The 13,275-nt window shown below is 35.0% G+C and overlaps 1 protein-coding gene across 1 annotated transcript; it reads left to right on the top strand.

Annotated features, from left to right (window-relative positions):
- Positions 1 to 2,704: 2,704 nt before the first annotated feature.
- LOC119068551 (platelet-activating factor acetylhydrolase IB subunit beta-like) lies at positions 2,705 to 4,327 on the top strand. Its single transcript, XM_037172179.1, has 6 exons — positions 2,705 to 2,814; positions 3,325 to 3,403; positions 3,465 to 3,612; positions 3,674 to 3,858; positions 3,917 to 4,147; positions 4,203 to 4,327. Exons 2-6 carry the CDS (start codon positions 3,352 to 3,354, stop codon positions 4,307 to 4,309), a joined length of 723 nt encoding a protein of 240 aa, XP_037028074.1. The 5' UTR covers positions 2,705 to 2,814; positions 3,325 to 3,351; the 3' UTR covers positions 4,310 to 4,327.
- The last annotated feature ends 8,948 nt before the right edge of the window (positions 4,328 to 13,275 follow it).

Here is a 13,275-nt window from a genome sequence, read left to right as displayed (position 1 = left end):
GCCCGAAGCATGAAAATAACTTATTTTTAATTGATGTAGATTATTATTCTGCAGAACAAAAGTGTGAACAGAAAATCTGAAAGATGTCTTCTTGATTTTATATTTCGCTTTAAAATCTGTAATCTGAATAAGCCTAAAATGATATCTCGATACATTCTAATTCATTCTAATTGGATTCTTACTAAGATTCTAATAAGTGGGATGGCAATAATATTTTTCAATAATTTCTATAAAAAATGTTTAACATTTTTTTCAATGGTTTTCATGGTAAATCTTCTTTTTATTGAAATATGAAACTTTTTTCTCAAAATCGCACACAGTCTATTGTATTTTCCTTGTACAAAATAGCCACAATGCGGCTACTAAAACAACTGGATTTACTTGGACATAATGGTCACAAAGCACTGTAGCTGTTGAAGCGATTGGATTTTCCTGATACAGAATTTCCACAAAGTGGCTATCAAAAGAAATGGATTTTCCTTGTACAGACATCACGGCACTATGGCAAATAAAACAACTGGATTTCCTTATACAGACAGAATTACTACAAAGTATTGTAGCTATCAAAATGGCTTCAATTTCCTTGTACAGAATGGCCACAAAGTCTGACCTGATGTGAAATTTTTTAGCCTAAACTGAATTTACTGAAATCTTAAAATCTGAATTTTTAGGAAAGTTTCAATTAAAATTTTTAGTTAAACAGATCACTTCAGATTTTAGCTCAACCTGAATCTGAAAAATCCGATCTAAAATTATCAGATTCGGAACAAATTCAGTTGACTGATTTAATATCCACTTTTTTCAGATCAGATCAATCCAGAAACAATCTGTTTTAAGTCTTATCAGTCAAGCCAGATGAGACGTGAGCACATGTCATCACATTAAGACTCATATGAAAAATTATTTTTAATTAATCGGTCAGGCGTGGTCAAGGAAGATGACCCGCGGGCTGTTTCGTTCAACAATGATTTCAGCTCCCGATTATGTGAGAATAGCTTCATTATTATAAAGACGCTATTCGCAGGCACACAAGTATCGAATGGCCAAGAATACTAGATGTCACCGGCGCCTGCGAATAGCATTTTCAGTAATACTTTAACTATTCGCAGGCGCCTGCGAATAGCACTTTCTAGAATGTAAAGACTATTCGCAGGCGCCTGCGAATAGCATCTATCAATTTTAAATACACAAAATGACCTGTTTTAAGCCGATGGAGGAACCCCAAGAAAATGTTCATGCTACTGCAATGTAAATGACACTTCACTCATAAGGTGCATTTACATTGCCTAATCACGTAAGCACATTACGTCCGAGGGTCCAAATTTTTATTTTGACTTCTAAAACCTTGTCACAAATTGTTTTCGCATAAATTTATCTGGTTTTAGTCGGCCCTGATTCTGGGAAAGAGATGATCGGTAGTACGGCAATAATTTCTTTAGTCTTCTCTTATTTCTAATTGTCTTCTCTTATTAATATTTGGGAATTTTTGTGATTTTTTGGGAATTTTTGGGAAGTGTAGAAGTGCAGACGGTAGAAAATACCTGATGTAATATGCCGCTGGATATTCCTAAGCAACTCGTGAACAGCGAAAATAAACTTCTGACGGATGACACTGAATGTCAGTCGTATTTACACATGATTTATAAAGCCTGGTTGATAACAATAGAAAAGAAAATTCCCAAATAATAGGCCCTGGTTGTAAGTTCATTAGAGGTACAGTTTCGTTTCACACCTAAGGAAGACGTTATGCCGATAATAATTAAAAATGATCTCAACAAAACAACATTTTTTTCAATAGGAAAAAAGTTTTTTCGAAGGATCAGATCAGATATAGAGGAACGGTTTTTCTGAGTCCTCTAAAGTCCCACCAATCCTTACAATACTCTTTTTTGGGTACCATTTAAAAAAATATTTTTTGCTTGATGCGACAGCCGTTAAAATCCATACGAAATTCTGAAAAAAAAAATCGAAATTCAAAAATGATGTATGATAAGGGATCAGCTCAGACATTGCGGTATGGTTTTTTTGAATCTTCTAGGGTCACTTTACTACCAGCAATGCTCATTTTTTGGGTACCCTTTCATAAAACTTTTTCTCGCCGTGCAGGCTCTTGGTAAAATAATAATATAAAGTCATGCAATCGTACTTGAAGTTAACAATTCCGTTGTCTTATCTTTTTACTACCATAATTTGTCTATTCTTGATAATCTAAAATTCAGTGTATCTTGACCATTTTCAATTAGATAGATGCTAGTCGCACCGAGGTGTGAATGGACGAAGTATTTGGTTGTCGTAGTCATTTATACCGACACTAAGTAAATAGTAAATACCAGGACATTCAGATCAAGTTTCCGGTAGACTGGAATTTTCGTAAATAGAACTCAAATTTCCGGTGTGGACCTGTCTACTATATTCGGTGTACTCCGTGTGTGAGAGACATTAGAGAGTGAGCTGTCAAGTAAACAGAGCAAAAATTGAAAAAAATTCTATTTTGTCTCTCACACGGGTCCTTTTTTGGCAAGTGGAAATCAAGCCTTAGATTACAGAATGTTCGTTCAGGTCAAATTTCGAATTCCAAGATTTTGAATCTTCAGGTATACCATATTTTCATATTTCATATTTTATATTCGTTTTCGCCCCGAGAGCGAATAATAGTCACTTACCGGGTACTTACTGATTTAAAAAAAAATAGCTATGATAGCTTCTTTGCTGCAAGTAGCAGCAGTTTATTTTTCCTTCTTGCGCGAGTTTTATGTCAGCATATAGCGTTGACTTGAAAAATACAAAAACTGTGAAAGTTGCTAGGGATTTAAGGTAGACAAATTCAAATATTTGTTCATATTTATAAAGCTTTGTATTAATTATCCGTAACCTGGGCATGCGCAACTAACTGAAATGTCTTTTTTGTTGGGCTTTATGCAGAAAATATTGAGAATATTAAGTTCAGTCTTTGTCTTTACGCATATTTCGTCTCTATTTCTTTGTCAGTAACATTAGGAAAAATGTGAGAAGTGCGTGATTTCGGACCACCTTTTAAATTTTATTATGTTATCTTATAAGGGACACGATAAGCAATCACTCTGAAGCTAATAAACATAGAGTTTGCTCCGAATAAAAAATTTTATGGGCATTGTTTACCAGCTCTAATGCGATGCTATGTCGCAAAAAGCACGTTAAAAAAATTGAAGTAACAGATTTGAAGTCAATCTTTTGAAAATACTTAACTTACATCAACTGAAGTAATAGATACGATAGGAAAACTGCTGATAAACTTGCCGTCGGTGAAATTTTTTTTTTTTTGTAAAATACCGTTCTCATTTTTAGCAGTTTTCGCAGTCTAAACCAAACGCAATGAAGATAATTCGCTTATTTGGCTTTCTTTGCTTTCTCTGGATCTGTTCCGGTAACATTTTACATATTGATTAAGATCTTACACAGCTTACCGAAATAGTTCTGTCGTTCAGCTCAATCGAACGGGGTACCCAACAATATCAACGAACCAAGTATACCAGTTCCACGACCAGATTCAACCGGCTGGACGCAACGGCATGCACAATTCATAGAGAATACAGCAAACAATCCGGACATTCCAATTATATTTTACGGTGATAGGTATGAAAGTGATAATTTGCCGTATTGAATTCTCACACTATCGTTGATGATGTCCATGTAGCATTACTGAACGTTGGCATGAAAATGGAATTACCGTTTTTGAGCGATTTTACGAACCTCTAAATGTAGCCAATTATGGGATAGGTGGAGATCGCACTCAGTGGTTGCAATGGCGTATACGAAATGGTGAAGTACAGGGACTGAGTCCGAAATTAGTTGTTCTGAAGATCGGTACTAACAACGTGGGTAAATAGCAGCGATGACATTTTGTCGTATCACTTGAATTATGTCCAAACATCCATAGCTCGAAATGTGGACTCATCAGCTGCCAAAGGTATCATAAATGTTGTTGGAACGTTGCGTGAGCTACTGCCGAATACGAAAATTCTATTGCTTGGCCTATTGCCTCGTACCGGAGCTGATTACTTTGATAGAATCGTTGGTATCAATTCGAGACTTCGAACATTACACGATGGACAAAATATATTCTACTTGGACATGTTTAACCAGTTTCGTGACAACAATGCTTGGGGCGGTAATAAACAGATTGAAGGCGAACCTTTAGATCACTTCTAAGATTTTTTTTTCAGTTGTTCCGGCTACTTTGTTTTCAGATGGAGTTCACTTGACAACTGGTGGTTATGAGCTCTGGGCCGAAATTATGAATCCAGTGCTCAATAAATTGATTCAGGAATAAAGTTTGTTGTAGAAAAAAGTCCAGTGTCTTCACTTGCATTTTTTACCCGAAATCCAAATGGAAAATGGAATTTTTCTGCTGCTCGAAACACACAGAGTCAAAAGCTCAAATTTTGTCAAGACTTTACTCTCCTTCGACTACAAAGATCTTTTTACTCAAAATTTATGCTGGAAAATACTTCTCACATTTACAGATGTTTTTGTTCGACGAAAATGTATTTTGAGTTGACCGGTTACGAGCCATTAGATTGTATCGTTTTGACTTTTTTTTCTTAAAAATCCCGAATTCTCGATCACGAAATCTTCGACATAAGTAAGTTATCGCAACTAAAAATTAAATTTCTGCTTATACCAAAAACGTTTGGAGTCGAATTTTTTGGATTTTCTTTTTGTACGATCATCGAAGCTAGGAGAATTTATAAGAAATATAAGTCAAAACGTTTTTACTTTTTCCGGTGGCACTAAATTTGGAGCAGATCCATAAATATTCAGAATGTGGCCTCGCAAGCTTATATTTGCCTGAGAAAAATGTCTCTAAGGATCATGCCCGCACGTTAGTAAGCCCGCGTGACGCGACGCAAGTCCACTACCAAAAAAGTTTTATTTTTTTTGGGGGGACGGCGGAGCATATTTACAGCAACTTTTTGACTTCTCCCCCTTTGTTCCAATGACCCCCAAACTAGGATATATGGAATCTAGGAATCCATACGAGTTCAAGGAGCTATCAAAATAAGCAAAATTTCGAATTTTCAGATAATACAAATCGCCTACGTTAGTTAGTTACTTAGTTAGTTCCTATGGAAAATTGGATCCAGCAACTCCTAAACGTTTCTATAGATTTTCCTGAAATTTTGGTTATAGGCTAAAAATGTCCCAAAAATAAGAATGCTGTAGCTCTCCAAAGTCTATATCCAAATGTCATATAAAAGCCAGTTTGTATGTGTGTGTGTTGTATATTTTGGTGCATGATATGGATGGTAATGTGGTGAAAGGTGTGTGTTGTTTTGGGATGGGTTTCTTGTCGGAAATTTCTGGAATCATTAAGTATAAATTTCCACTAGATTGGTTCCTAAATTTTGGGATGACAGATGAATCCTCTGGCACTAACTAACTTCCATTCGATTTTTCGATGGATTTGGGTTATTTTCGACATGAGCAAGGTGTTCCAAGGTTGGTTCCTAAATTTTGGGATGACAGATGATTCCTCTTAATCCTCCACTACCTAACTTCCATCGGATTTTTTAATGGATTTAGGTTATTTTCGACATGAGTGAGGTGTTCCAAGGTTGGTTCCAAAATTTTGGGATGACAGATGATTCCTCTGGCACTTCCTAACTTCCATCGGTTTTTTTGATGGATTTGGGTTGTTTTCGACATGAGCGAGGTGTTCCAACGTGGTTCCAAAATTTTGGGATCGCAGATGATTTTTCTTGCACTTTCTAACTTCCATCGGATTTTTCGATGGATTTCGGTTATTTTCGACATGAGTGAGGTGTTTCAAGTTTAATTTCTAGATTTTGGGATTCAGACTGATTTCTCTAGAATTTTTTAAATTTCCATATGGTTTTTTGATGTTGTCGAAGTGACATGCTTACAAAAGTGATGGTATCAGTCAAAAAGCCCTTAAAGGGTAAATGTGACGCAACTCCTTTATCTTACTTACTAAATAACTGGTATCGCTGAGGGTGACGCATTGTGCGCCGTACGCAAAAGTTTTATCATCAATAGTTGACCCAAAAAATTTGTGAAAGAAAGTTTTACAAAAAGAAATTTGCGTCACAAGTGGCAGATGCTGAGGAAATTATTGTTAGGAAAATGGTTAAAAAATGTACTGAAAGAATTGAAACGTAAGAAAACCGAATGATGTACATTTTTTAACCATTTTCCTCAACATCTGCCACTTGTGACTCAAATTTCTTTTTGTAAAACCTTCTTTCACAAATTTTTTGTGTTAATTTTTTGATGATAAAATGCGTTGCCCTCAGCGATATCAGTTATTTTGTAAGTAAGATAAAGGACTTGCGTCACATTTACCCTTTAAGGGTTTTTTTTGACTGATTTTAAAATCTCGTGGAATAAGTGACTTTTGCACCCAGTCTAAAAATGGAAAATCGATGTATACATTCTATATCTTTAAAGCTTTCCATTTAAGATCCACTCAACACTATTTATTCACTTCTAACCTGTGGATTTTTGATTTGCCGGAATAATGATTCTAGCGCCCTGGACTATTGACTATTGACTTTACGAAGTGTGGAAGTGATCGCGAGCGGATGGAGCTAGAAATTTTTTCAATTTTGTACTTTCAAAATGTTTTGTTGCTCACTTCTCAGCGTCCTTACCTGCTCCGGCGCCCTGGGGTCAGCTCAGCCCATTTAGCCTATGGGTTAATCAGGTCAACAAAACAAACCAATAAATTACAAAATATTTCTTATGATTTACGAACAAATAAAATTTAAGCATTTAATTCCCTTAAAATAGACACTAGTCGAGTTCACGCAATCTGAAAATTTAGGTTCACATAATAAAGTGCAGCTAAAACGATAAATTTCCGTTTAAGGCCGAACGTGGAACGTGTTAAGGTGATGATGAATTAAATCTGAAGAACATAGACAGATCTGATCCGAGTTTTGAGGCCAGCCAAATCTTTCCTTTGATTTATCTAACAAAAAATCAGATGGTCTGTGTTAATTCACACACCCTCTGTCCGATTTCTTCCATTGGCATAATATATTATCGCTAATAGCCGTACAATAGTTTAATGTGTTCCATAATGGAAAATCGAAATCCGCCCCACTAATATGTCGTTCGTGCATCGCAACCATAATATAAATGACAAAGTAAAGTTTTTAATTTTCATCCGTTTTGTAAAATTAATAGTTAGGTGGTGTATGCATGAGTATGGTTGGTTATATATGTACGTAAAGCATGCGATATGTATATAAATAAGAAACAATAAAAAACATATATTGCATATTTTACGATAATAAAATTTGAACAATTGAAAAACATCGTCGACACAAACCACAAATGCATTTTATTAAGTCTTCCCAACCGCACCGTAGCATATGAATAATTTTGTTTTTCATTTATTTTTGTTTTCAATATTTGCTTTCAATCAAATGGAAGAGCTTTTGCCATCATATAAATGACACTTTAGTAGGTTTTTTTTCTCATCTTCAAAGAGTGTGTGTACTTTGTACGAAATGTGTGCACATCAACGCTCATGGTGATCGAGAGAATGTATAAAATGTATTTGCACATGCACTCACACAGTGTTCGATTGCGTTTTTGTGATTTAGATTTTTATTACGCAATTAATTTATTCGAAGATTGTTGCAACATTTTTTTTCTTCTTTAGTTTGAAATATTTCTCTACGATTTTTGTCGCGATGGATAGTAAAATGCAGGCGAAATGAATCGATATTTTTTGTGCCACATTTTTTCGATTCGTAATGATAATGTGCAACGTACAAAGTATAGTGTGTCAAACCAACAACGATGTTTTATGTTTGTTATAATAAAAATTTTCGCTATATTATTATTAACGTCGAATGAATGGGAGGGAAAATTTGATTTAAATTGATTTCAGGTAATAAATTTGGTTTTTTTTTAATAAAATATTTGCGGTGAACTACAATTTGAAGTTTTTTTTTCGTTTGTTTGTTTCGAAACAATTTTAACTTTCATGGTAAAATTTGAAATTCTACAAGACTCCACCTCGTATAACCTTAGTCACGTGGAGTGTTGGCGTATGATTGTCACAGGCAATTCTGTGACAGGAAAAAGCGGGTATGGCATATGTTACCAAAACCTGTTACAAAATTTTATTAGATACACTCTCTGTTGGTCGCTAGCAATGCAGCGAAACAAGAAAAAGCGCGAGATCTTATAGAGCACAATTTTTGTTGAAACAATTAAAGTGACAGGGAAAAAGTTGGAAAATGTATTTCGAGGGTGTTGTCACAAAAAAAATGCAATTTCCAACTTTTGTCCGATGTAAAAACAGCGTTTTTCATAACACAAGCTTTCAAAGTTTTAAGCGAAGTGAAAAAAAATGTTTTTCATGTGTCGGGGCCGAAAATGAGGGAGTTTCGATATTTTTCTCAGGTTTTCGACCCTTACATGAAAAATTTTTTGAGTATCTGTTTTGGACGATTGATTTTAGGCACTTTCGCATGTAGCCCTCACTTCGTTCGGGCTACAACAAGCGAAATTGCCTAAAAACAATCGTCCAAAACAGATACACAAATAACTATTTCACGCCTGCGTTGTGAATAGTCTTTTTTTCTAAAGCATGCTGGAATGTTTTTTTATCATGCAAGCGATGCGAGAATCCTTATTTTCTCCACTATGAAGCATTTGTGAAAATACCGTTTTATTGTTATTTCGGGTTCAGCCATGTTGGGTGAGAAAATGATTATTTTCACACCTGTAAAATAGCTGAATACGAAAACACGCTATTTATTTCTTTTTCTTCAAAGTGTACAAAAATGAGGATTTTCGCAAAACGCAAGCATTAAAAACGTTGTGTTCACCTGGGGAAGAAATAGGAAATTCCACTTTGAGCAAACTTTCACTATTGGTGAAATAGTTATTTATCTGACGACGCATACTTCATGATTTTTAACTGTTTATTTCCTACTGTACGCACTACTCGATTTTCAAAAACACAAGACAGCTGTTGGCGAATTATTTCAAGTTAAGATAACAAATAAGAGCAATGGTTTTTCCAACCTTGGCCACTCAATTATTATCAATGGAAAATTGAGCTGTCAATAGCAACTCACATCAATTGCACTTTACTGTATTGCGGTTGTTATACATGTTATTGTCAAATTAATTACTCATACATACTGTACTGACGATAAATGACATTCGAATAATCTTCTCGTCTCGGCCAGTTATCCAATCCAATAGCCTCCACTCCTCTATATATATATATATATATATATATATATATATATATTGTGGCTCGTGTGTTAAATGATTTGGTTCACATCTGACTGATGTTATCAATAACAATTTATAGCCTGCTCTATTACCACGTGAGGAGAAACTGTACCATATTATTATGTAAAGAAAACCGCTTGACCCCTGTTTTCTGATGCATTCGATCGAAATATCTTGAACAAAACTTATCGAGAATTCATCACTTCACTGTGTATAATCTAGCCGATCGCCAAAGGTTAGAATTTTGATATTTTGCTTAGTTACCCCTAAAACGAATCTTTTCAACTCATATTCGTGAAATTGATGTATACCAGCAAAACATGGTCTTACATTACGATTGATGGAAAATATATCATTCGAAGAACGACTAAATTAGAACGTGAAAGTGCTCCCACTACAGCTTCTTTTTTTTATTGAAATAAACAACAGTCTTTACTCCACCAACTGCGGTCGACAAACACGAACTCTTGACGTCATCTATTTGCTTAAAATTAGCTTATTTAGTATATCAGGGTCTCGGACAGGGTAAGGAGTGTATGTGTTTGTTGTTATTTCAGCTGGAGTTATTACGGACATATTTCAATTCATTTACCAATGTACACTTTACACTAGGCCACCAGAATCGTATTAGTGGTTTTGGTACTGACTGTTCGTTCATGTACGATGAATGAATCAAACTGTGGTTCTGTCTTTCAGTACTTCACCTTAATAATCGTTTTCGTCGCGTTTTGATGATAGTTGATGACATTTTGTTCCTAGCCAAAATAGAATTTCTGAGAATAAGCTTTGCCATCCGTACGGGGATGTTAAGGAATGTAAAATTGACTGTGACTTCAGTGTAAGGATATGCCAATAAATGCTACAGCAGCTGTCATTCAGTAGATGTTTTCGTTTATTGATTATAAGTTATAAAAATTGATTTGAACCAAATAAGTTTTAAAATTAGATAATAGAAGGTGGCGGTAATTGATTTTAATAATAATTGTGTGTTATAAAGTGGTTAATAAGTGGAAAAATGTGAATTCGTCGCTCTTAGTGTGCAGTGCAGAGATGTTTTAAAATATTGATTTCTTTAAGCTGAAGACTGATTTTACACTTTTTTTCGCGCAATTAGATGAGAAAAGGTCTAAAGGTTTGTTTTCATTATTCAAATGAATCCAAAAATGTAAAATATGAAGGAAAATGGTTTCCCAAATTGTGGCTTTTTTCTTTACAAATGAATGAGTTTGCAGTGATTATTCAACAGATGTCTCTTTAGTACCTAGTCTGCCTTCTTAATTAAAATGGCAAATTGAACGAACTACCAAAAGTGTCAACGCGGCAACATTCTAATTCTACGTAAAGTCGTATAAAATGTGTATCTCATAGAAACTGATGTTGGGGTCACATTTTATCGTACGAAATGCCAGTCTAGTCCAGGTATAATTTCTCTTGCCTTATACACGGCAAGTGCATAGAACAAAAGAGAATAAACAAGCCAATCAAATAATGTCATTTGCATTACGTGAGAGACATTGAACCAATCATATTAAAGTATTTGCCTTTACTGTTATTTGCACATTTCCTAAATGGTGCGATGTAAAGATTCTGCATTGGATATACATATTGCAATAAGTTTATTTACGCAGTAGTACCGCTTTCAAAAATTAGGAATTATCACATTTTCGTTTTATGTAGGATCTGATATTTCTAGTCCCACCGACTCTGACAGCTGTTATATTTAATGAAATATTTGAATTTTTTCCCAGTCGAAATTTTTGTCGCACACATGTAACGACCAGTTTACTGGGATACAAACCAAAAAACCATTCAATATCAAGACTGTCAAATCTGTGGATCTAGAAATTATGTAGAATTTGTTGAAAACGAAAATGTGATAATAAGTAAATTTTTTTAAGTGTACGAGTTCGTTCAGTGGTAATGTCGATCTGATATGTTCACAACTGCTTTTGTAGCGAGCTATGGATTGTCATAGAGGGCACGGTTCCCCTGAAGTAAAAACAAAATATTTGACCGTAATGTACGCGCAGTTAGAGGCAGTAAAATTTCAACATGAATTTGCTTCAGCTGTTTTTCAGCTGATTCACACAAAAAAAAACTGCAACGCGCGTACGTGTTGCAGCTTTAACCGTATAAAAAAGTATAAACAGCTGATTGTATGTGTCAATCAGCTGGAAAACAGCTAAAGCAAATTCATGATAAAATTTCACTGCCTCTGAATATATTTAAAAACTGGCTCCCCTGACCCTCTACTCAAATCTATAGTCAGTTATTGGTGTCGTTTTTCTAGTTATCCCTTTCCTCCGAATTGATCCTAGTGTCCAGCTGAATAATTGTATTTAAGGTACCAGTCACAGAAGCAAAACGTGAAAACCAAACGAATTGGGATTACCCGAATATGAAATTATTTTTCGAAACATTGTTGAGCAATGCTGACCAAACAGATAGAGCGCGCTTACTTGCATCATCCAAAAACGAATCGTCAAAGTGGTTGCAAGTGATACCGTTGTCTGAGTTGGGACTACTTGTGAACAACAATACAGCTCGAATTGCGATTGCCATACGTTTGGGAGGGAAAGTATGCGAAAAACACACTTGCCGATGTGGAAAAACTGTCGAAGAAAACGGCCACCACGGTTTATCATGCATTAAGAGCGCTGGCAGAATTCCGAGACATGTAGGATTCAATAAAATAACCTTGAATGCCTTATCTAAAATCGATTTCCCGAGCATACTAGAACCGCCTGGAATAAGCAGATCGGACGGAAAGCGCGTTGACGGTGTAACCATCACTCCATGGGAACGAGGAAAATCTTTGATTTGGGATGCTGCAGTTAGCGACACCGTTGCTCCATCATACCTGGTCCAATCAGCGAAAATCGCTGGCTCGGTCGCAGATCAATCAGAACGTCATAAACATAATCACTACATGGCATTAAAACGTGACTACATATTCACTCCTATCGCTTTCGAAACGTTCGGGCCAATGGGAGAGGACACTAAGAAATTCATAAATAAAATCGGAAAACTGTTGCAACAAAAAACTGGAGAAAAGCGCTCGACAAATTTCTTGATACAACAATATTCAATAGAAATTCAGAGAGGAAACTGTGCATCAATTTTGAAAACGTTTGAAAATGAGGATGCTAATGCCGTTTCAAACATCTTTGATTTGCTATAAATCTAAAACTAATTAGAATAATTTCTTTATAAAATAAATTGAGGACTATGTTACTTTTTAAGGTGTTTATGGACGAATATTATCCGCTGCAAGGATTTTCTGGCCGGGTCTGCATCTCGACACAGTCCACAGTGTTTGATATTAAATGATTTTCGTGATAATGTGAATGTGAATAGTCATTTTTGGGTACATTACGGTCAGACTTTTCGTTTTTGCTTCAACGAAACCGTTGGGTAGGAAAGTTTAATGCATACAACAACACCCCGTTTTCATATTTAAAGATCAATTGCGTTTATGTATTCATATAAATGTACATGTGTGTTCATTACCATACCTACGTACGTATAATAAGTTAGCAAAATTCGAACCAAACAAAAAACTCATTTCTTTTTTATCAAATTGCCAATGTAATTCGATTAAACTTAATCGAGTCTTGCATTATTTCAACTTGGTTTTTTTTCCTCTCATTTCGAAGTGAATGAAGTATATTAGGTGTGTAAAATGAAGAAAACAACCGAAAGAAGAAACGAAATTATTATTACAACTTAAACCAAAGAAATTTATTTATTTTACTGATGTTTTGCTTTCAATTTTTTTTTGTCATATATTTAGAACTACCAATTGATTTTATTTTGATTTAATTTTTTTATATATATTTTAGTGTACACATTAACATTATGAAACAAAAAGACAATTTCAATTATCAACAAAAATAAACAAATAATAAAATTCTCTTTGTCGCTTTACTTTATTTTACTCTCTTCATCTCTCACTCTCTGTCTACCTACTCTCCATCTCTCTGCTTAATATTCTGTATGAATCCTCTTCCGTTG

Source organism: Bradysia coprophila (genome assembly GCF_014529535.1).
Source record: "Bradysia coprophila strain Holo2 chromosome X unlocalized genomic scaffold, BU_Bcop_v1 contig_20, whole genome shotgun sequence".
In the NCBI taxonomy this organism is placed as follows: Eukaryota; Metazoa; Arthropoda; class Insecta; order Diptera; family Sciaridae; genus Bradysia; species Bradysia coprophila.
The sequence above is the reverse complement of the archived record's forward strand: the minus strand, read 5'-3'. Positions and strand labels throughout refer to the sequence as shown.